The sequence below is a fragment of the Drechmeria coniospora genome, chromosome 02, assembly GCF_001625195.1.
Source record: "Drechmeria coniospora strain ARSEF 6962 chromosome 02, whole genome shotgun sequence".
In the NCBI taxonomy this organism is placed as follows: Eukaryota; Fungi; Ascomycota; class Sordariomycetes; order Hypocreales; family Ophiocordycipitaceae; genus Drechmeria; species Drechmeria coniospora.
This window is the reverse complement of record NC_054390.1, coordinates 587,750-609,695: the sequence shown is the minus strand read 5'-3', so window position 1 is coordinate 609,695 and position 21,946 is coordinate 587,750. Positions and strand designations below refer to the sequence as shown.

The window sequence follows — 21,946 nt, the reverse complement described above, 5'->3', positions numbered from 1 at the left end:
CTGCAGGTGCGAGCATCCATGCTTGTCACGGCCAACCTGCTCAAGGATGACCGTCTACGACTGATGATGGTAGAGCAAACGGCTGACATATACATGTACATTGACTGTCGTGATACCATTTGCATTTCACCGTGACCATGATGGGAGCTCGGCGATTTCGAAACGGCTGTGTCGATGCTCGATTTGAGTATGTCTCCTCATTCTGGACCCAAAAAAGGTTGGACCAAAAGTGCAATGCCAGGCCAGTGTGGTGTCGAGTAGGAGAGCAAGCGTCGCCATGTCGAATTCCTAGTGCCAAGTTCACAGCCTCGTAGAGGTGCCGCACATATCTTCTTATTTCCAGACAGAAACATACATGTATACATGCGTACAGCCGTACTGTACAGAAATATTGCATTCCTCCATGGACTGGGGTATAACGAATGGAATGTCTAACGGCGGTGGCCAGTGGGCCATGTGCGAGTCGTTGCGCTTCGTCTGCGATGCACCCGCATTCCAACAACGGCCCCAACGCCGAATCGGCAACCTCTCGCCCATGACTCGGCGCATATATAGCAGGCTCTCCTCCCCCCTCGATGTCCCAGCCGTCACTCGCCCCAACCCAACATCTCGAGCGTCGCGCGGGCATCAGACGCCGACATGCCGCCGACGCCGAGCTGGCGGACCTGTGTGCCCCGACGCAGGCGCTGCAGTCCGACGGCCACCTTCCAGCTCTCCGCCTCGTCCAAGACGAAGAGGTATCGCTTGGCTTCCTGGTCGCGAATCGTCGCGCGGAGGACGTGCAGTCCCTTGGCGTTCCACCGTCCAGTCTGGCCGGAAGGAAGTTGAATGTTAGTATTCTGAAAGGTTCGTTCGCACAGGCCAAGTCGGCAGCAGTTTTTGCAAGAACGAAGCAGGTCGGCGAGGTACGCGTCGGCATCCTCACCGGTGAGGACCTTGGCGGCGTCGCGGTCCAAGTTGCGGCGGGCCGTGGCCATCTTGTAAAGCAAATGGGGGGGGCTCTTGGCGCCGGCGGTCGGGTTCGAAGCAGACGCAGAAGAAGTCAAGCAGTGCGGGGGGCACCATACCTCGATGTTTTTGAGCGTCCAAGCCTTGACGTCCCACTCTCGCTGGGGCACGCCGCGGACGTCGTCGTCGATGAAGAGACCCTCGGTGGTGAGGCGCAGAACGAGGCCGTCGGTGACGGAGCCGACGCCGGAAAGGAGCTGACTGGCAGGCGTCTTGGCGAATTGGTTCATGAAAAGGTAGACGGCCTGGATGACAATCTTGTCGGGATCCTTCGTGGAATAAGGACCGCGCTCCGACGGCGGAGGCGTCGTGCGGGCCGTCGTGTGCGAGGGAGCCCAGGACGCCTCGGAGCCGCCCATTGACGACTCGGAGCGTCCCCTTCGCGCGCTCGTCGGGCGGTCGTACGGCCTGAAGGAGTGGGCGTCGTCGTCGGTGCTCACGTACGTCTTGGCCGTCGGTGCCGGGGGCTTTCCGGGACTCGGCGGATTCCTCGACGGCGAGGAGGCGGCCGAGTGGGAGGAGGAGGCGGCGGCGGGCCGTCCGTTGGGCCACATGCTGGTCTTTTCGCCGACGGCCGAGTAGGCGTAGGAGCTGCCGACACGATTCGCACTCCTCGCGCCCGCCGCCGCCGCCTCTGCCCTCGTCCTCTCCTCCGCCGCCGCCCTCTCCTTTTCGCGCGCCGCCTTTTCCTCGGCCTCCCTCTTCTTCTGCTCGGCCTCCTTTTCTCTCCGCTCCCGCTCCTTTTCTCTCTCGGCTCTCTCGGATGCTTCCTTGGCGCGGAGCTCTGCCAGTCGCTTGGCCGCCTCGTCGCGTCGTTTCTGCTCCGTCTCCTTCGCCTTGCGCTCCTCTTCCTTCCTTCTCGTCTCCTCGCGCGCCTTCTCCCAGGATCCCTTGCTCGCGGGTTCCGGCTGCGGAGTCGACCGTTGATTCCACGCCGCCTTGGGCTTCTCCGGCTGAGGCGGGGGCGGCGCGGGGTTTCCTCTTGGCGGAGGAGCAGGACCGCTGCCGTGTGAGGGGGGAGGGGGGGCGTCGGCATTCGGGGGAGGCGTCGAAGTGGACGAGCCGAAGCCTCCCGGGCCTGCGCCGGATGACGCCGACGTGCCGTGCGACGGCGGGGCGTCGTTTTGCGTCCGTCCCAAGGCCCAGGCTCCGAAGCCGACGCCGAGGACGAGCAGGGTGATGCCCATGTTGCCCATGCCCTGGAAGCTATCCCACCAGGCTCGAAAGGCCGGAGCCATGGTCTGGAAGAGGGCAACGAGGATGAGGGCCGAGGCGAAGCCGGCGGCAAAGCTGTTGACGCTGGGCTGCAACGACGGCAGGTAGAGGAAGCCCGAGCCGGCCGAATGCTCGGGGATGACGAAGATGTCATACTTGCCAGGCGGCAAGCCCGACGACTTGGGCGTCTCGCCGTGCGGCGGAGGCGGCGGAGGTGCACCCATGACGACCTTTCGAGGGCCGAAGAGGTGCTGGGTGCCTATGCGTTGAGGAGCTCGGAACGGATGGCAGCTCGGTCGAATCGCCTTCGTCTAGGGGGACACGGAAAATGCCATGGGACGTCGAGAAGAAGACTCCTGTTCAGGGTCAGAAGCTGACGGACGGTTCGGACAAGACGGAGGCTCACCGAGATGGAGCTCCAGGTGCGTGGCAAAGGATCAGGGCAACGACGGGCTCGAAGAAAACAAAGGGGCAGAGGGCAAAGGACGGTGACGAATGAAGAAGCTGCTGCGATGAAGGCAACACGGACGCCAAGAGCGATGGAAAAGTTGTCGATGCCGCAGCACGGAGAGAGGTTAGCAGAGACGATGAGGTTGTGAAAGGGGACGATGAGGTTGTGAAAGGGGAGGCGAGATTTGATTTTGATTTTGCCAGAGAAGAAGTGGCGAGGTGGGAAGGACGAGGGTTGTTTACCCAAGCCTGCCATGGCAGCACAGCACAGCACAGCACAGCACAGCACAGCACAGCACAGCACAAGCAGAGGCATAGGCTAACAGGGGCCCAAAAAAAAGTCGCGGGGGGTCAAGATGCACCAAAAGGGCCAGGCTCGATCAGCGCGGAGGCGGGGCGCCAGCAGGGTCTCTAGCGGGACCTAAGCGCTGTACTTACAGGCTGTACAGTGTACTGCAAGTTAGTAGGTACCGGGGCCACTAGCCGGGCCACTAGCGGGCTTCTAGCTGGGCCTGTGGGAGTGTGTTTGGGTGATGTTTGGGCGAGTTGTAGGGGCGGCGGATGCGCTGAATCCTCGCGTCTCGAGGCTTCGATGGCTGCTGGACGTTGTTTCGGATCGGCCTCATGGTCACGATGAAATGAACGGCAACCTCTCCTTCACCATCCCATGCGAGTGCTCGGTGCAAAATCATCATCGAGGGGACCAATGAGTGAACTCATCACCCGTCACACCATGGGCACATTCGCATCCACGCAGACGCCCAATCATGGGCCGTCACGAATCACGGCGACGATGCTGCTGCTTGCTTCTGCCGTCGCCTCACCGTCGCCGCGTGCAGAAACTCCACAGCAGGCGAGCATCCCGGCAACGCGACGACGGACGAATCGCACTCCTCGCCGAGCTCGCGCCCTGGTCCAGGAGCTTGCTGTGCGAGCACGAGTGCATCAGCAGCCGCCGTGCGAGGAGACGAGACGAGAGAAGGGGACAGGGGCCGGGGGGGCAGAAGGAGGAAGTGGGAAATGGACGTTTCTCGAAGTGGGAAATGGACGTTTCTCCCGACCTATGACGACAAAGACATGAGGGATCTTGAACCCTGAAGCGTTGTCGATGGCAGCCAACCAAGCAATATTAAATAATGCTCCGTGTCGTGAGCACTGTTTGCATGTTTGCACGTTATTGCCGTCGGCCTGGGATGGTCTCCATTCAGGCTCTGTTGCCGGGACAACCCTCGCGAGATGAAATCCACAGTGGACTGGCAGCCCCGCCAGATGCGAGTTGGGCCTCACGCACCAGCTCTGCACCATCCAAATGCATGCACAAGTTGAAATGTACTTGGTTGAGTAAGTGCAACTACAAATATTTGCAGTTACTACTCCGTACACTGTAGAGTAAATTCATGGACTTGCTGGTTGCGCCGCGAAGGGGGCATGAGCGGCATTAGAACTTGGTTGAACTGACTGGGACGGCATCACCTTTGGATGTCGAGGGTGGCCGACGCTGCTCGTCACGCCGAGATGACCTCGACAAGACTGACGTCGAGCAATACGAGCAGGCTGACGACTCCATTCCATGGCGAGATTGGGACGAATACTGTAGATGCCACGGAGTACAGGTAGAGATGTATGTAGATGTGCATGCATGCATTTATACGCATATATTTTATCAAGTTGTATGTGCTTGAATACAGGAACATGTAGAGAATATATTTAGTATAGAACTGGTAGAGAATATATTCAGCATAGAACTGGTAGAGAATATATTCAGCATAGAACTGGTAGAGAATATATTCAGCATAGAACTGGTAGAGAATATATTTAGCATAGAACTGGTAGAGAATATATTTAGCATAGAACTGGTAGAGAATATATTTCGTATACTGTAGAACAGGCGCACAACTAATATACCGTGTTTGTCATCTTTCCGCTGCAATATCATTGTGCAACTGCATACTCGCCCCTGTAATTACAGGTACTGGGCAACGTTGATGTCACGGGAGCGAGGGGCACGCTCATCCTCGCCCAGCTCAACGCTCAAGCTGCTCGAAACAGGACAGCTTCTCGCCGCCGTTCAAATGTATGCATTTCCCATCAACTCGTATGCATGTCAAATGTATGCATTTCCCATCAACTCGTATCCATGTCAAATGTATGCATTTCCCATCAACTCGTATCCATGTCAAAAGCCAAACTCGCATGCTAATGGTCCACTCCCAGCACGACAAGAAACATCTCGCAGAGCCAAGCGACGGCGTCGACGAGCGTCCGCGCCACCCACGTCCACCAGATGACCACCTGAAAGGACAGCAGCACCCATCTCAGCGCGGCCTCGGCGGCGGCGAGTCACATCCTCTTGACGCGGTCGTTGGCCACGCGGAGCTTGCCGTCGACGCGCGTCACGTCCTGGTCCAGGCGGTCGAGCATCTCGCCGTGGGCCTCGACCTCCTCGTTGATCTTGAGCCCCATCTCCTTCTGGCGCCGGATGATGGCGGCGAGCTGCTCCACCTGCTCGTCCTGCGCCTCCATCTCGCGCCTCTGCAGCATCAGGATGCCCTGGTTGTCGAGCTCCCGCGTCTCGTCCGTCTCCGCCGGCGGCGCGCCGAGCACGCGACCGCCCGGCTTGCACCCGCGGCCCGGCAGACCCGTCTTCTCGGCCGCACACGACGAGCCCTGGCCGCGGCGGTCGGCGTCGGACGACGGCGGGCTCGCCATGTCGCTCGCCAGCTTTTCCAGACCGTTGCGCTCCATGCGAGCCGAGGAGACGAGGTCCCGTCGCCGTCGCAGCTCTCCGTCGCCGAGCCGTTTCGACTCCTGCACCTTGCGCAGGCCGTCGGCGAGGGCGGCGATGACGTTGCCGGCCTTGACGAGCGCCCGCTTCGCCGACGCGCCGGCCTCGGCCGCGGCGGTGCCGTCGCCCGCGTGCGACGCTCCGTCCCTTCTGGAGAGGCACTGGCGAGCCTCGTGGAGGCACTGCTTCAGCTCGCGGTGCATGTCGAGCCAGGTGCCCGGGTCCGCCGCCCCGGCCGCCGCGTTCACCGCCATGCCGGCGGCCGACGCGGCCGAGTTGTTGGCGCTCGCGCTCGGCAGGCCGAGGAAGGCTCTCCAGGCGGCCGTGTCCCGCCATCGACGGTCGGGCGTCTCGGCGATGGTCCGGAGGTAGGTCTCGAGGCTCGTCTGCCGATGCCTCGTGAGCTCGGCCGAGTTGACCGTCGACTTGAGCCAGTGCTTGGCCGGAAGCGGCGCCGGGGGCGGCGCGCCGACGAGCTCGACGAGGGTGCCATGGAGCTGGGAAAAGTCCGAGTATCGCTTCTGCACGACGTACGACCGGAGCGGGAGGCGGAGCGTGATGTTGTAGAGGGTAAAGGGCTTGGAGGAGCCTTCGTCCGAGACGCTCGTCGAGGGGATGGCGATTTCGGGCGGCGGTGCCATGTCCGCCGGTCCTCGAGCCGTGCGTTTATGCGCCTGGGGGTGAAGCGGCACGGCTGCTGCCTGCTGTTGGCCCGAGTATGGGACCGTCCGTCTCCGTCCGTGGCGAGGATGGGTGTCAAGGACGACGGCGTTGGGTTTGGGAGCATCCGACGATGATGCAAGTTACGGATGCGTACAGTATGCTCACTGCCGCGCTGCGAGGTGGAGTCGGTCGTGTCGTGTGACGGCGTGAGGATGACGAGAAGTGATGATGCATCCTGCAAGCATTTGGCGTCGTCCATGAGGACAGGCGTTGTCCATTAGTACAGTACAAAGTAAGTACTAGTAAGTACAGTACTAGTAAGTACAGTACAAAGTATTTGGCATCCGGTACACAGGTCATGGTCCACCCGATGTACCTTGTGAGTACATGTACTCCGTCCAAGGGAACATGCATGTACTACTTGCTTGCTTATAGTCGTCGTGTTGGTTATCGGGTTGGGCTTTAGCGCCTGTATACATATACGTGCACATTACGGAGTACAAGTACCTACATGTACTTTTTCCTTTGGTACTCCGTAGGACTGGTAGGCACTTTAAAGTACAGGAGCTTGTACCTACGAGCCTACAAGCACATGCCTCCAATCTGTATGGCAGCACTGTGCATTTCATGTACAGTACTTGTATGCGAGTACAGGAAATACTTGTTTTTACAGTACCTAGAGTATACACCTCCCGAGTACACCCAAGTATGCCCAAGTACAAGAAATACTTGTTATTACAGTGCCTAGAATGTGCACCTCCGGAGTACTCACCCACGCAGTACTGCCGTGCCATGTACTCTGTACAATGCCTGCACTCGAACATGCACACATGTACTCCGTACTCAACAAGTATCAACGCTCTGCAACTATGAATCCATCTGGATATTGATATAGAAGCTGAGCAGAGTGCCGAGTAATGCGGCTGCCGTGATCCGTAACCCTCATTCTTCCTCTGGATTGGTCAAGGTGCCAGTGACGCGAGGTCCCTCACCTGGTCCCCTACTACTAGGTAGTGATGAATACTAGCAAGTACAGTACTGTACCTGCAATACGGGTACAGATTACTCCGTACTCCGTACTTACATTGTACAATCACTTGACAAAAATAACGGTTCAGTTTTGGTGGCGCTGCTCCTACAAATTGAATCGACATTTTTGCCACCCCACTGTACATGCTGTACTCCGTACGGAGTAATCTGTACCCGTATTGCAGGTACAGTATTCCTAGCACGTGGGAGCCCATCGACAACTGCTGCCGCCCTCGGCCGACGAAAACGACGGCCGCCTACCTCTACGACGTGCTGCTGCATCTCCGGCATCGACAGTCCGCCCATGCTCCCACAAAGAAAAGAGTGCATGCGCAACACGGCCATGTCGTGGTCGGTAGGGAGAAATCACCCATCCAAGGCGACCGGGGCTCGGCCACCGGTGCTCGGCCACCGGTGCTCTTCATGCCCGAGTGGCCGTTCATGGCTGCTGATGAATGTCCACCCTGCACAGACACCTGCTACCCGTCTAGGACGAAGCAACGTCTCTTTCTCATGCTCGGCACGTGGCGGCCGGGCCATCGTCCTCGAAGCTTACCAGCTATACGCTACTGCTACTCCCCGACTGCCCGTGCGTTTCAAGGTCGAGGTCCCGGAAACATGCCTTTGCTCGCCATCATGAGTCGCGGCGTAGCCCGTCACGCGTCACGCCCTCCTGCAGCCGTGCAGACATCGGCACCATTCTCCGGTCGCCGTCCCCATCCATGTTCGTTTTGTGCCCATCAGCATCGGCCGCTCGCCTCGCTCAGAACGTCTCCTGGTCGTCGACGGCCTCGCCCTCCTCGGGAATCTCGAAACCTTCCTCGGTCGAGTAGAGGATCGTCTGGATCGACTTGACGAGGCCATCCTCCTGCTTCTCGAGCTCCGGATCCTCGTCGACGGCCTGCTGCACGAGGAGCTCTATGTCTCGGAGCTTGCTGAAGTAAAAGTCCCGTTCGCGCTCGAGGCCGCCCACCGTGTCCTTGAGCGTCGCGTTTTCCTGCTGCAGCGCCGCCGTGCCGGGACCGGCGGCTTTGGCGACGCGCGGGGCGGCCCCCGACGGCGTCGTGCCTACCCTACGGGCACCGCCGACGGCGATGGGGGCCTTGGTGTTGCTCGGGAGGGCGCCCCCCTTTCTGCGGGCGACGGCGTCGTAGTCGTGGTCGGGGAAGTTGAGGTCCCAGAACTTCTTGGTCCACTGGAGAAACTCGAGATTGTCCTGCATCTTGCACTTGATGAGGGCCTCGACCGGAATCGGCTTTTCGATCTGATGCTTGGTGAAGATGTCTGCCACCGTCAGCCGTCACGCGTTCGATCCGGCGGTGGACGAGCCGCGTCCGTACGTACTCTGGAGAACCTTGAAATTTTGCACGTACGACCACTCGCCGTTTGCGTTGAACTTGACCTTGGACATGGGCACGTCCATGTATATGCTGTCAAACACCTGGCAAAGGGCGGCACTGCTCCTCGTCAGATCCACTGGCACGCCGGCACCGTCTCACCGTCACGGCCGGCGCGCCGCCTGGTGCGGGGGAGGGGTAATCGACTCACCCCGTGCCGCATTGCTCAACCTTTGTGATGTTCAGCTGGAGGAGGCTGTTGAGCCATTGCACGAGTTCTTGCCTGCCGTCATGCCTGTCAGAGCGACCCGTGCGCGGCCTTGTGAGATGCACGAACCTCGACTCGCCCATCTTGTCTTGATGGCTTCGTGACTCGGACGGACGGACGCGGAGAAGATGCTGCTGACGACGGCCGTCCCGACGATGCAGCGGCGCGATGTCGATGTTGACGAATGCGGTAGAGGTAGTGCAAAGGATGCAAAGAATCGGGTGCCAAAAACAGCGGGTATCGAGAATGGGATGAAGAAAGGGTCAAGTTTGGCAGAGGCGAGGCAGCGATGGGCGACGAAAAGGGAGCCGGCGAAATTAATCACCAGCTAATAATTAGCTGGTCGTTCTGTGCCTGGGACGGTAGCAATTATTATTATTAGCATGGTCAAGTACTGTACACTCAGTAATTACTTAAGTATTAATACTGTATTTATTGCTGCGGCGCCTGCTTGGCAGCTGGTCGTCCAATCAACCAAACGGCGGGGTACAGTGGACGGCAAAACTACGGGATTACTGCGCTGGAAATAATAAGTAATTACTTACTCGAGTTGTATTAGTACAATGTGCAACTACGACTACAAATAATTATTTACTGTAGTTGTACAGTACGGAGCACAGTATTTCCATGTATCTCCGTAAAGAACGTGCTGTACTATGTACTCCGTATGGGGCAAGTACTTGCAGCAAATACAAGTACATCTACTCCGTACAGTGCTCCGTACAGTGCCCCGTACAGTGCTCCGTATTGGCAAAAAATGGGGCGAGGGCCCTTGCGGCAGTATTCTCACCGCCAGAAATTGTAAACGATCATTTTCGAGCTCTGCTGGACGACCAACTTCATCGTGCCCGACACTCTGATACGGGACATTGGACACCGCCGACGACGTGGCCATCTCATAAAAATGGCGCCGCAGAAGAGGAAGCCGACCGACGACTTTGTCTACACCCTCTCCGACACCGAGGATGTCCCTGTCGAGCTGCTCGAGGAGGAAGCCCTCGCCGCCCAGCCGGCCAAGAAAAAAGTCAAGACCGACAAAAAGGCCAAGACGGCCAAGTTAGCGGCGAAGCAAGGTGTGCAGAACTCTGCAGGAGACGAGGCCGAAGAGGCCCGAGAGGATGCTGGAGGTGTTTGGGGCCGCAAGGACGACGACGACGGTGCCATGGATTCCGAGTTTGAGTTTCTCGTCGACGACGACGGATCCGGTGACGAAGATTTCGCCGGCTGGGGCTTCGAAGGTGCCAAGCAAAAAATGTTTGCCGTCAGCAAAGGCGTCGACATTGACGACATCATTCGGAGACGAAGGGAGAGTAAGAAAAACGGCGACGGCAAGACATCCGACGACCAAGACGGCGCCGCCCCGGAAGAGCAAGAGGAAATCGACCTGGACGACGATGACGACGAGGTTCTCGCCGACGACGCCTTTGGAATGAACGCCGAGTCGGACGACGAAGGATCCGACGAGGGTGGGGACGAGGACGACGATGACGAGGGCGACGAGGACGACGAGCCAGCATCCGACGACGACTCGGTGGCGACGCCCGTCGGCCATCCCGACGACGACGACATGTCCGAGGCGAGCGGCGACGAGGAAGACGCCGAAGAGCAGGCGAGGCAGGAGGCCTTCTTCGCGCCCGAGGAAAAGCAGGCGGCCGGCAGCCAGACGGATGCGTCATCGTTCATGGCCCTGTCCCTGTCGCGCCCCATCCTTCGCGGCCTCGCCGCCGTCGGCTTCTCCAAGCCGACGCCCATCCAGTCCAAGTCGATACCGATTGCGCTCATGGGCAAGGACGTCGTCGGCGGTGCCGTCACGGGCTCCGGCAAGACGGGCGCCTTTATGATTCCCATCCTCGAGCGACTGCTGTACCGGCCGAACAAGATGCCGACCACGCGGGTCGTCGTGCTCACGCCGACGCGAGAGCTCGCCATGCAGTGCTTCGCCGTGTCGACCAAGCTCGCGTCCCACACGGACATTAAATTTTCCATGGCCGTCGGTGGCCTGAGCCTGAAGGCGCAGGAGGCGGAGCTCCGACGACGGCCGGACGTGGTGATTGCGACGCCCGGTCGGTTCATCGATCACATGCGAAACTCGGCCGGCTTCAACCTCGACACGGTCGAGATCCTCGTGCTCGACGAGGCCGATCGCATGCTCGAGGATGGCTTCGCCGACGAGCTCAACGAGATCCTCACGACGCTGCCCAAGTCGCGCCAGACGATGCTCTTCTCCGCCACCATGACGTCGACGGTCGACCGGCTCATCCGCGTCGGCATGAACAAGCCGGTCCGCGTCATGGTGGACTCGAAGAAGAAGACGGTCGGCACGCTGGTGCAGGAGTTTGTCCGGCTGCGGCCCGGGCGGGAGGAGAAGCGCATGGGCTACCTCGCCCACCTCTGCAAGACGCTCTACACCGAGAGGGTCATCATCTTTTTCCGCCAAAAGAAGGAGGCGCACCGGGCGCGCGTCGTCTTTGGCCTGCTCGACCTCTCGTGCGCCGAGCTGCACGGCTCCATGAACCAGACACAGGTACGTCGACCCACTCGTTGCCCGAGGGCGAGGACGACGACGACGGCGAAGGCGGCCGACTGACCTGATGCGTAGCGTATCGAGAGCGTCGAGTCCTTCCGAGACGGCAAGGTGTCGTACCTGCTCGCCACGGACCTCGCCTCCCGTGGTCTCGACATCAAGGGCGTCGACACGGTCATCAACTACGAGGCGCCGCAGTCGCTCGAAATCTACGTGCACCGAGTCGGCCGCACGGCGCGTGCCGGCCGCAAGGGCGTCGCCGTGACGCTCGCGGCGGAGAACGACCGAAAGGTGGTCAAGGCGGCCGTGAGGGCCGGCAAGGCGCAGGGAGCCAAGATTGTGAGCCGAGTCATCGCGCCGGCCGACGCCGACAGGTGGGCGGACGAGGTGGAGGGCATGGCCGACGAGATTGAGGAGATTATGCAGCAGGAAAAGGAGGAGAAGCAGCTGGCCAACGCCGAGATGGTGCTCAGGAAGGGCGAGAACATGATGGAGCATGAGGCCGAGATCAAGGGGCGGCCCCGGCGCACCTGGTTCGAGACGGCGCACGACAAGGCCAAGGCGAAGCAGGCGGGCAAGGACGAGCTCAACGGCATGCGCGAGTCGATGAAGAAGAAGGCCGGCGGCAAGCTGAGCAACAAGGACAAGAAGCGGCTCGACGCCAAGGCGGCGCGGACCATTGACGGCGGCCTGTGGAAGAAGGGCAAGGGAGACGCGGCGGCGGCGGCGGCCAAGGGCAAGGGCAAGAAGACGGCTCGATCGGCGCCCGGGGCGAAGGGGACGAAGGGAACGAAAGGGACAAAGGGGAGGCGGTGACGACGAGAGTCGGCCCCGTACGAGCACAAGTAGGGATCCATGGTGGCATGGAGCTGTAGATGTTGGCATTCATGCAAGGAAACGCAGCTAACGTACTGCAAGTACAGCTTTTGGCCACGGGGACTTGCGGCGCCGGTTCCGCAACGACCAGAGGACGATGCCAGTATACAAACTTTTTTATCATACTATGCTGATGCGTGCTGGGGAGAATATACATTCACGCTTCGTCTACCGAGTAGGGCATACCGGTTACGTTTTGAAGCCATTTGGCACTATTGCTGTGCCGTCGTACTCGGTCGAGCTCTCAGTATTATCAATATATTCGGAGTAACTTTGGAGTGCGGAATGTCACAGAACCTCACGGAACCTCACGGAACCTCACAGGACCTCACGGAACCTTACAGAACCTCACGTGTCCGTGGCAGATGCCACATGGAGGCATCAGGCGCACAACGTGCAGATACGTACCGTACGCAGACCCCCAGTAGATGTACATTTTGGTGTTCTGCGTACATGTACATGTACTCGCCCAAGCCCGGATTAGGTGTGATGCAATTCAAATAGATACTGCTTACGGCGTTCAGTTCAGCACATGCAGGTCAGAGCAACAAGTACAGACTACAGTATAACTTGATATTAATACTACTACTCCGTACTGTAAGGGTACGTTTTGGCATGATTGTCGGTACAAGTAAGTACCAGTAAGCACAGTACTTGGTAGGTGTAAGTAGAGGTAATTAAGCTGGTATTAATACTTAAATTCGGAGTACTGAATTGGGTACTTGCATGCCAACTTACTTGCCATGTACATGTACTCCCTACAAACCTACCCGTCGTAGACTTGTAGTACAGGTACTTCCCTGCAAGTATTCATACCTAGACCTAGCTTCTTGGTAGAATCAGGTACCACGACAGGGGACTCGTCATGCTCTTCAGCAACTCCGTCCTTGGATCATCCCTCACCTTCATCTCTCATCTGCTCCAACCGAAGCCAGCAGACGGATTGCCAAAGTCACGGGCCTCAACTGGCCAGGACGGCAGGCAGGGCGCAGCATCCATCCCGCCGCGTCAGGTGCCTGCATCAGCGACGCATGCCGCATGAGCCTCCGAGGTCAGTTCCGAGCATCTCGCTGACGTGACGTCGCTAGGCAGGCAGGCGTCGGAACCGTTCCTCGCAGCGGTTCCCGCCCATTAGCGCTCGTCTCTTCAGGGCTCTCCCCAGGGCTCTCCCCAGGGCTCTCCCCAGGGCTCTCCCCGCCTCTCCAGGGCTTCTCTCCAGGGCACCTCTCCAGGGCACACCCCTCCAATGCTCGGCGGGCTCGCCATGGACAACTCGCTCCAATCCATGCCAATTCACCACCATCCACCCAAAGTTGAATACATAACAAAACTGGACAACGACGCACCCTTTCCTCGCCGCCATCGCCATCCTGGCTCTCTTCCCCTTCCGCAGACTCTTCGGTCGCCTTTCCACACGTCGCCGTACGGACACACGTGCTCGCCATCCGCATTGCTGGCATCGGGTTCTGCTCCCCCGGGTCCTAGAGGGCCATCGTCACCGCTCTCTCGCCTCCCCGCTCGACACGCTTTCTCGCCTCTCCCGCAGCTTCCGCAGGGTCCAGTCGGCCGTCCACGGCTTCCTCTCGGGACGCCAGCGCAGGCGCGCCGAAAGGGCCCGACTCGTCGACCTCGTCGCGAGCCGTCCCGGGCGGCTCATGCTCGACCCGCCCTCGCCGCTGCCGAGACTGGCGGACGAGGATGCGAGGGGCGACCGAGGCGGCCAACACAGCATGCGCGTGCCGGCGAGGGACGGCAACGATGGCTCGCCGCAGGACGACGGCGAGAAGGTCGAGAAGGGGTCGAGAAGACGCAGGCTGGCGGCCATGGCCGGTAGCCTCTACCGCTCCGGCCAGCTGGCCGTGACGGACATCAAGGACTCGTACGCGCAGTCGAGGGCCAGGGCGGCGCTGGATCCCATGCAGGAGAGCACGCACATACCGGGCGCCTTCCCCGACGTGGCCATCACGTCGCAGGGAGACGAGCAGATGATCCTCTTTCCCTCGTACGCGAAGCGCCACGTCCCCAAGGATTGGGCCCGGGTGCCGGCCGCCGCCCAGCAGTCGACGCCGGCCGACGACGACTACTGGCGGCAGGAGTGGGAGAAGAACGAGGACAGCAAGGCCATCGTCGACGTCGACGTCCGCGGCTGGATATACAGCCCGAGCACGGGGCCCTTGACGAAGCGGAACCGGATCCTCCTCGGCCTCGCCCGCCAGCTCAGCGGCATACCGTCCTCCTCCCGGCCGGACCAGGCCTACGCGACCGACGACCGTCACCAGGGGCGCGACGAGCTGCGCGAGCAGGAAAGGATTACCCAGGAAGCGGCCGCCATCGAGCGCAGGGGCCGGGAGGAGAAGCGCATCGCCTACGGCGGCGGATACAGCGAGCCGTCGCCGGGGACGGCCGGCCCGGGGGTCGAGCTGGTGCCCCCGCGTCCGGCTCAGCGCGCGAGCCGGACGCCCGACTCGATGCCCGGCAGCCCGATGAGGCAGCCGTCGCAGGCCAACGAGCTCTCGGAGCAGGAGCTGGCGGCGGCCAACGCCAACCTCATGGCCCGCGTGGCGCCCTTCATGACGAACCCGCTGGTGGCCCTGCCCATCACCATCTTCTTCTACAACAACGCCAAGTCGCAGTCGCGGACGGTGCTGACCAACGACGCCGGCCACTTCATGGTGCGCGCGCCGCTCGACTTTGTGCCGACCAACGTCCGCGTCCTGGCCAACGAGAGGCTCTCGGCGACGCAGGAGATTCACGTCACCGAGCCGCGCGGCGTCAGCCTCATCACCGACATCGACGACACCATCAAGCACTCCAACATCTCGGGCGGCGCGCGCGAAATCTTCCGCAACACCTTTGTCCGCGACCTCGACGGCCTCACCGTCGACGGCGTGAGGGAGTGGTACGGCCGGATGCACGAGCTCGGCGTCTGCTTCCACTACTGCTCCAACAGCCCCTGGCAGCTCTTCCCCGTGCTCGCGAGCTTCTTCAAGCTCGGCCGCCTCCCGCCCGGCTCGCTGCACCTGAAGCAGTACTCGGGCATGCTGCAGGGCATCTTCGAGCCCGTGGCCGAGCGGAAGAAGTCGACGCTCAACCGGCTCATGACCGACTTTGCCGAGCGCCGCTTCATCCTCGTCGGCGACAGCGGCGAGGCCGACCTCGAGGTCTACACCGACCTCGTCCTGGCGAACCCGGGAAGGATCCTCGCCGTCTTCATCCGCGACGTCACGACGCCCGAGACGACGGGCTACTTTGACTCCTCCTTTGCGCTGCGCCAAAAGACGTCGAGCCTGACGCTCGCCGGCGACGGGAGCGGCGCGACTCGACAGAACTCGGCGCCGGCCGTGTCGTCGACGGGGCCGCTGATGGGCACGCTGATCGACCTCTCGGCCGAGCCGGAAGAGGCAAAGCTCGACGATTCCGCCGCGCTCGAGCAGGTGAAGAGGCGGAACCAGCACCCGGGCATACGTTCCAGCGCCAGCGCGGGCCATCTGGGGGGCACCAAGGCCGCCCCTCCGCCTCGGCCGACGAAACCGGTTGCGCTGAGAAGTCGAGGGTCCAACGCGGAGATGACGAAGAGCGTTGGTTCCGGACCGTCGGCGCCGCCTCCGCCGCCGCCGCGCCGGAAGCCGGTGGGAGGAGGAGGGCTGTTGCATCCGCACTCCCAAGCACCGAGCCCGTCGAAGCAGACGAGAAAGGCTGAGGCAGACGACCGCCCGCCGCCGCCGCTGCCCCGACGTCCCGCGGAGCAAGCTCACCGGAGCGCGAGCCCGCGCGGGTACCCCAACGACCGTGGCCCGACGTCAAAGACGAACTCGGACGTGGAACTTGACGGCCCGTCGCCGGCTCCGTTCCCGGGGCGCATCGACCACCGGACCACCTCCAAGTCGGGCGTCTCGTCGCCCTCGAGCGCGGGATCGCCTACGCTCGGACCGCAGGTGGTGAACAAGAAGCTCGAGCTTTGGCGCGGGCGGCTCGCGCGGGCCGAGGAGATTCTCGACAAGCAGGGCGTCGCCCTCTACACCTGGCGCAAGGGTCAAGACGTCGAGGCCGAGGCGGTTGGCATCGTGAGACGCGCCATGGAGGAGATGGAGCGGGACGAGAAGCAGGGGAGGCAAGGGTCGTAGGAGAGGTGCGCAAGTGGCGCCGAGGAGCGGGACGAGAAGCAGGGGAGGCAAGGGTCGTAGGAGAGGTGCGCAAATGGCGCCGAAGATCTGAACCCTGTCACCACGTGGGAGGCATAATGACGGGAGCGGCCACAGAGCACAGGCTTATTCGCAGGGTTTACTTAAACGTCGTATACTTGAAGCGATTCTTGCCAGCCAGGCTGTCTTAACACCAGAGCGGGACAAGAACAAGAATGACAAGCATCATGCCAATGGCATGCGCTATACGGTTTGCTTTAACCATTGTATACTTGAAGCGAGCGATACATGTATATGGAATATATTCTTGCCGCCAGGCTGTCTCAACACCAGAGCGGGACAAGAACAAGAATGACAAGCATCGTGCCAATGGCATCTAGAGGGCACTCGGGCAGCAGGGACGACGAGTGAAGGAGCAAGCGATTGGCGTCCAGGGAATCATATGATTCAAGGTGACGTGTGGACAAAGGTAGGCGTCGACTGTCTCCTGTTCATGCGGGTTGCCGGTGGCAAGGCTCTCGAAGACTTGCACAATTGCTCAAGAAAGGCCTAGGAGCGATTGGACCATATTGTTCTATTTGTCGTCGTATTTTTGTTGTCGTCATCAAGAGGCGGCGTTGTCCAGAATGTTCTCAACGTCACATGGACGACAAGGGCGAATCTCTCGCCGTCATCTGTTCACCCCCGTAGCAGGGGGCAGGCAATGCACGGGACAGTGGTGCGGCGGAAGATGCTATTGTTGTCAAAGGCCGGAACGCGAAACATGCAACGGCGCCGTCACGCACGAATACAGCGCACGAGTGCTTTTCAGGCCAAGGTTTTGTTTGTTCGTCATGAGGCCGCCATCGCATCATCCCATCACACGGCTTCTTGTCGCCGTTGCGGCCATTTCATTCACAGCACCACGGCTTCCGTGTCGTTTGGCGAATAAAGTAAAATATCACAAAGTATAATGGCGCGCAGGTGAAGGCCGGTGGTTGATGGAAGCAGCTGTCGTGACGTGAGCCGGGCCGCAGGGATGCGCATGATTCAGCAGAGCATAATATATCCGATGGGGAGATTCGACTTACCTTGGAGCTTATTACGGCATGCATGCGTAATAGGTTTGAAATACTTGCCGCTATGTTGCCAGCCCGATGTTGATGCTCGTCGTCCCTGCATTGGCCTGCATCGTGAAGTTTCTGGCGGTGAAGCCTTTTGCGTACTTTTTCACTGTACTCTGCACATGGTGCGAATATCTTGAGCTTGTACGGAGTACATAGAGTAGATACAGCCAAGAATACAAGTGCACGTACTGTGCGAGCACTGTACGCACCTACTCGGCTCGCAAGGAAGGAGTGGCCCAAAAGCCTCCTTCCCGACCTGCCTCACGGCGCCCGGGAAGGAAAGAGTCTCCCGGACGGCTCTCCTCCGCTCCTGCCCTCTCCCCCCTCCCCCCTCCCCCCTATCATGGCCAACCGTCTCCCGCAACGCATTGTAGATTTTTTCTTGCTCAAACCGAGACGACGACCCATGATTGATGTCGGCGGCGACCCAGCACAGACGAGGTCATGCTTCATCGACGTCGGTCGGTCCCGGAGGCCGCCCCTGAGACCTCGGACGCTGGTCGCATCCGTGGCATCTGGACCGCACGCCCTTCCCAGCCCCTTGCTTCAAGAGAAGAGAGGCAAGGGAATGATGAAGGTTGACGGATCTCAGTCGACAAGCAGAGAGCCAACGACACTTGGGAGTTTGGTTGTTGTGTCTGCCCATGATTCGTTTCGTTCACGGCGCCGCCGTCCCTTTTCCAAATCGTCGTGTGACTTTGCCTCCTGCGAGAGCGGCAAGGGCTCGTCTTCCGACTCAAGTCCGGTCGTCCCGTCCATGTCTGCCAGGTCTATCTGCGAGCTCTCATGATTCGCCTCGAGCGCGACATGGCCGGGGGCCAAGGATGCTCGGGCCTTGCGTTGGCGCGCCTTCGGAACCAAAAGTCAACTCTATTGACGCGCAAAACTCATGCACCATGGCGGGCTACGAAACGCCGCGTGCTCATCGGTTGCTGTCCGGACGAATACGACAGGCCGCCTTGTCCCGCCATGTTCCATGGATGCCGAGGGCCTTTCGGGACCAGCGATGGGACCAGGGACGGATCGCAGAGGATGGGAATCATCACGGCACGCTTCCACCGACTCGACGACACCGCCAAGCTGCCGATAAGCGACGATGGGTAACAAGTCGTCCAGCGTGCCCTCGATTCGGCATTGCCTTGCCTCCATCTGCGAGGGCCGCGTCGGCTGCGTCGGCGTCCCCGCAGACCCGACGTACAAGGATGCTTGGGTCAGGACGTACAACCTCGAATTCCCAGTGACGCCCCTGGCGGTGTTCAGACCGACGAGCGCCGAAGAGGTCGCGGCCGCCGTTCGGTGCGCCATCGTGCGCGGGGTGGGCGTCCAGGCCAGGTCGGGCGGGCACTCGTACGGGTACGCTCGCGGCCCGCTGCCGACTCTCGACGGAGCTGACGGATGGACGGTTTGACGGCAGAAACCACGGACTCGGCGGATCGAGCAACGCGCTCGTCATCGACCTCGAGGAGCTGCAGGGCTTTTCGATGGATCGAGGGACGTGGCAGGCGACGGTCGGCGCCGGCATCCGGCTCGGCACCCTCGCCCGCCGCCTGCACGACGAAGGCGGTCGAGCAATCTCGCACGGCACCTCGCCGAACATTGGCATCGGCGGCCACGCCACCGTGGTAGGTCGCTCGCTCGCTCGCCCGCCCCTCGCCCCTCGCCCCTCGCCGTGTCGCGCGTGCGATGCTCACCATCGGATACGACGCCGACAGGGCGGCCTCGGTCCCATGTCGCGCATGTGGGGGACGACGCTCGACCACGTGCTCTCGGTCGAGGTGGTGACGTCGGACGGCGCGGTCCGGACGGCCAACGTGACGACCAACGGCGACCTGTTCTGGGCCCTGCGCGGCGCCGGCGGCTCCTTCGGCATCGTCACGCAGCTCACGCTCCGCACGCGGCCGGAGCCGACGCAGGTGGTCCAGTACCGCTACCGGTTCGTCGACGACACGCCGGACGGCATGACGGGCCTGCTCATGGCCTGGCAGGCGCTCGCGGCGGACCCGAGGCTCGACCGGCGCTTCCACACGCGCTTCGTCGCCCACGCGCACGGCGTCGTCATCCTGGCCACCTTTTACGGCAGCATGATGGAGTTTGCGGCCAGCGGCCTCGTCGCGAGGCTGCCGCAGGGCGACATGGCGGACACGCAGGTCGTCGACTGGCTCGACCACCTCCACGACGAGGCCGGCCGGTCGAGCATGTACCTCGGCGACCTGCCGTCGTACTTTTACAGCCGGTCGTTTGCCTTTCACGAGAAGAACCTGCCGCGGGGGTACGACATGGAGAGCATGTTCTACCACGCCGCGGGCCACAAGGCGCGGGCGCCGTGGTACATTGTCTTCAGCTCCGAGGGCGGCGCCGTCGCCGACGTGGCCGACAAGGCGACGGCGTACCCGCACCGCGACAAGGTCGTCATGTACCAGGCCTTTGTCGTCGGGCCGTCGCGGCTGCCGGCGGGGAGCCGGCGGTTCGTCGACGGCGTGCACCGGTGCATCAAGGCGACGGGCGTGGGCACGACGTACGCCGGCCACGTCGACCTCGCGCTCGACGGGAGGAGCGGTCCGAAGGCCTACTGGGGGCACAAGCTGGCACGGCTGAGGCAGATTAAGCACCTGTGGGACGGGCGGGACATTTTCCGCAACCCTCAGAGCATCGAGCCGGAAGAGAGAAGGTAGTGGTGAGCTCGAGGGGGAGTTTTGTTCGGCGGCAGAGAAAGGGCAGACGCAAGTTGAGCATGACGAGGCTCGCAGTAGAGTGAATGCATCGACGGCACCCGCAGCATCGGCAAGCTATGTTGCAGAACAGAGCACACGTCAGATGGGCGCGATGCGAATGAAATGGCGGAGCAGGCACAGAGTACGGAGTAGATTGTTGTCTCTATTTATTTTGGATATTTAACTGATATCTTTATAGGATTAGGTTCAGGATACATTACTCTGTACGAGGCACAGAGTACCTAGTACTCAAGCACCCCATTTACAGTGCTCCCTCTGTACTCGTACAGCACCCCATTTACAGTGCTCCCTCTGTACCTACGCGTACGTGACAGCCTCGTAATCGGATGTCAAGGTGCCGACAGACTGTTAGGGTAGCGATCATGTGAAACACCTTTGTTCTGGTCAGTAATTTATAATACAAATATAGTAGCTATACAAACATGACACAAGACATTGTGTAGTGTTTAATACAAGAGCCTGTAGAAATACAAAAGGGCTATATATATAAGAGTATGTCCAAAAGGCATACTATTATTACGCTGATATATAGTATTGCTCAACATATATTATCGCTCAACATATTGTTGCTTAACATACAGAGTACATTACTACTTAACATACATTGCTACTTAATATATATTGTCGCTTAACATACTTTAAGGCAGCGATTGAGGCAGCGATTGAGGCAGTGATTGAGGCACGATTGAGGTAGCGATTGAGGTACGATTGAGGTAGCAATTGAGGCACGATTGAGGCACAACAATATATTGAGAAATAACAGCTGTTAGTTATACAAATTACTGTTAACTGCGCGAATAACTGTTTATTTAAATTTTATAAAGAACCAAAAAGTACTGTTAATCTTTGACAGCTGGTAAGTCTACGACATGATAGTTTGCAAAGTACAGACTGGTAGAGCTGTTTCTCGATTCTATATGTCGCAAGCTACACTACAAACCAGCCTTTAACAGTACTTTGATGCGCGAATTTAGGTGTAACAGCACCGAATAGCTGTGAAATGTACTAAACATCATGTCCGTGACTGTTCAAAAACAGGGGGGCTACAGGTATGTACGGAGGGGGTGCTGTACGGAGTACGGAGGGGGTGCTGTACGGAGTGCGGGGGAGCTGTACGGAGTCCAGAGGGAGCACGAGTACAGAGGGAGCACTGTAGAGTACAGAGGGAGCACTGTAGAGTAGGGGGAGCTGTACGGAGTCCAGAGGGAGCACGAGTACAGAGGGAGCACGAGTACAGAGGGAGCACTGTAGAGTACAGAGGGAGCACTGTAGAGTACAGAGGGAGCACTGTAGAGTACAGAGGGAGCACTGTAGAGTACAGAGGGAGCACTGTAGAGTACAGAGGGAGCACTGTAAATGGGGTGCGGTGACATGCGGTGACATGCGGTGACATGCGGTGACATGCAGTGACATGCAGCGACACACCTGACGTCATGCCCGCATGCATGCGGGGGCGTGAGGGGCCAGATGTGCGCATGTACATTGCTTGTACTGCACTGTACTCGGCATATGGAACTTGCCGACGGCAAACGGCAATACGTACCTACAATATAGCACTTTATATAGAGCAGTAAGTATAAAACAGTTTACGACAGTATGAAACAGTGTACTTGTACAACAATAGATGACAGTACACAACAGTATTCAACAGTATACACCTACAACAGCACACTGTATACAACAGTACACAACAGTGCACACCTACAACAGCACACATAGTATACAACAGTGCACACCTACAACAGCACACAACAGTACACAACAGTATACAGCACAACAGTGTACAACAGTGTACACCAACAACACACAAC

At 59.8% G+C, this 21,946-nt stretch overlaps 7 protein-coding genes across 7 annotated transcripts; 4 read left to right on the top strand and 3 right to left on the bottom strand.

Annotated features, from left to right (window-relative positions):
* Positions 1-587: 587 nt before the first annotated feature.
* DCS_03427 (trans-sialidase-like protein) lies at positions 588-2,447 on the bottom strand (the record flags this gene model as incomplete). The annotated part of the gene is made up of 1 exon (XM_040800746.1): positions 588-2,447. The coding sequence occupies one exon, from the start codon at positions 2,445-2,447 to the stop codon at positions 588-590; it is 1,860 nt and encodes a 619-aa protein (XP_040655779.1).
* A 2,566-nt stretch (positions 2,448-5,013) lies between these two features.
* DCS_03426 (Vacuolar morphogenesis protein 7 like protein) lies at positions 5,014-6,099 on the bottom strand (the record flags this gene model as incomplete). Its single annotated transcript, XM_040800745.1, has 1 exon — positions 5,014-6,099. One exon carries the CDS (start codon positions 6,097-6,099, stop codon positions 5,014-5,016), a length of 1,086 nt encoding a protein of 361 aa, XP_040655778.1.
* Positions 6,100-7,913: 1,814 nt separating this feature from the next.
* Positions 7,914-8,838, bottom strand: DCS_03425 (putative EB1-like protein; the record flags this gene model as incomplete). The annotated part of the gene is made up of 4 exons (XM_040800744.1): positions 7,914-8,434; positions 8,495-8,607; positions 8,699-8,770; positions 8,825-8,838. The coding sequence occupies 4 exons, from the start codon at positions 8,836-8,838 to the stop codon at positions 7,914-7,916; spliced, it is 720 nt and encodes a 239-aa protein (XP_040655777.1).
* An 821-nt stretch (positions 8,839-9,659) lies between these two features.
* Positions 9,660-12,095, top strand: DCS_03424 (dependent RNA helicase drs-1; the record flags this gene model as incomplete). The annotated part of the gene is made up of 2 exons (XM_040800743.1): positions 9,660-11,279; positions 11,355-12,095. 2 exons carry the CDS (start codon positions 9,660-9,662, stop codon positions 12,093-12,095), a joined length of 2,361 nt encoding a protein of 786 aa, XP_040655776.1.
* A 1,306-nt stretch (positions 12,096-13,401) lies between these two features.
* Positions 13,402-16,279, top strand: DCS_03423 (actin patch protein; the record flags this gene model as incomplete). Its single annotated transcript, XM_040800742.1, has 2 exons — positions 13,402-13,649; positions 13,702-16,279. The coding sequence occupies 2 exons, from the start codon at positions 13,402-13,404 to the stop codon at positions 16,277-16,279; spliced, it is 2,826 nt and encodes a 941-aa protein (XP_040655775.1).
* Positions 16,280-18,499: 2,220 nt separating this feature from the next.
* DCS_03422 (uncharacterized protein) lies at positions 18,500-18,811 on the top strand (the record flags this gene model as incomplete). The annotated part of the gene is made up of 1 exon (XM_040800741.1): positions 18,500-18,811. One exon carries the CDS (start codon positions 18,500-18,502, stop codon positions 18,809-18,811), a length of 312 nt encoding a protein of 103 aa, XP_040655774.1.
* A 73-nt stretch (positions 18,812-18,884) lies between these two features.
* On the top strand, positions 18,885-20,075 carry DCS_03421 (uncharacterized protein; the record flags this gene model as incomplete). Its single annotated transcript, XM_040800740.1, has 1 exon — positions 18,885-20,075. One exon carries the CDS (start codon positions 18,885-18,887, stop codon positions 20,073-20,075), a length of 1,191 nt encoding a protein of 396 aa, XP_040655773.1.
* Positions 20,076-21,946: the final 1,871 nt, after the last annotated feature.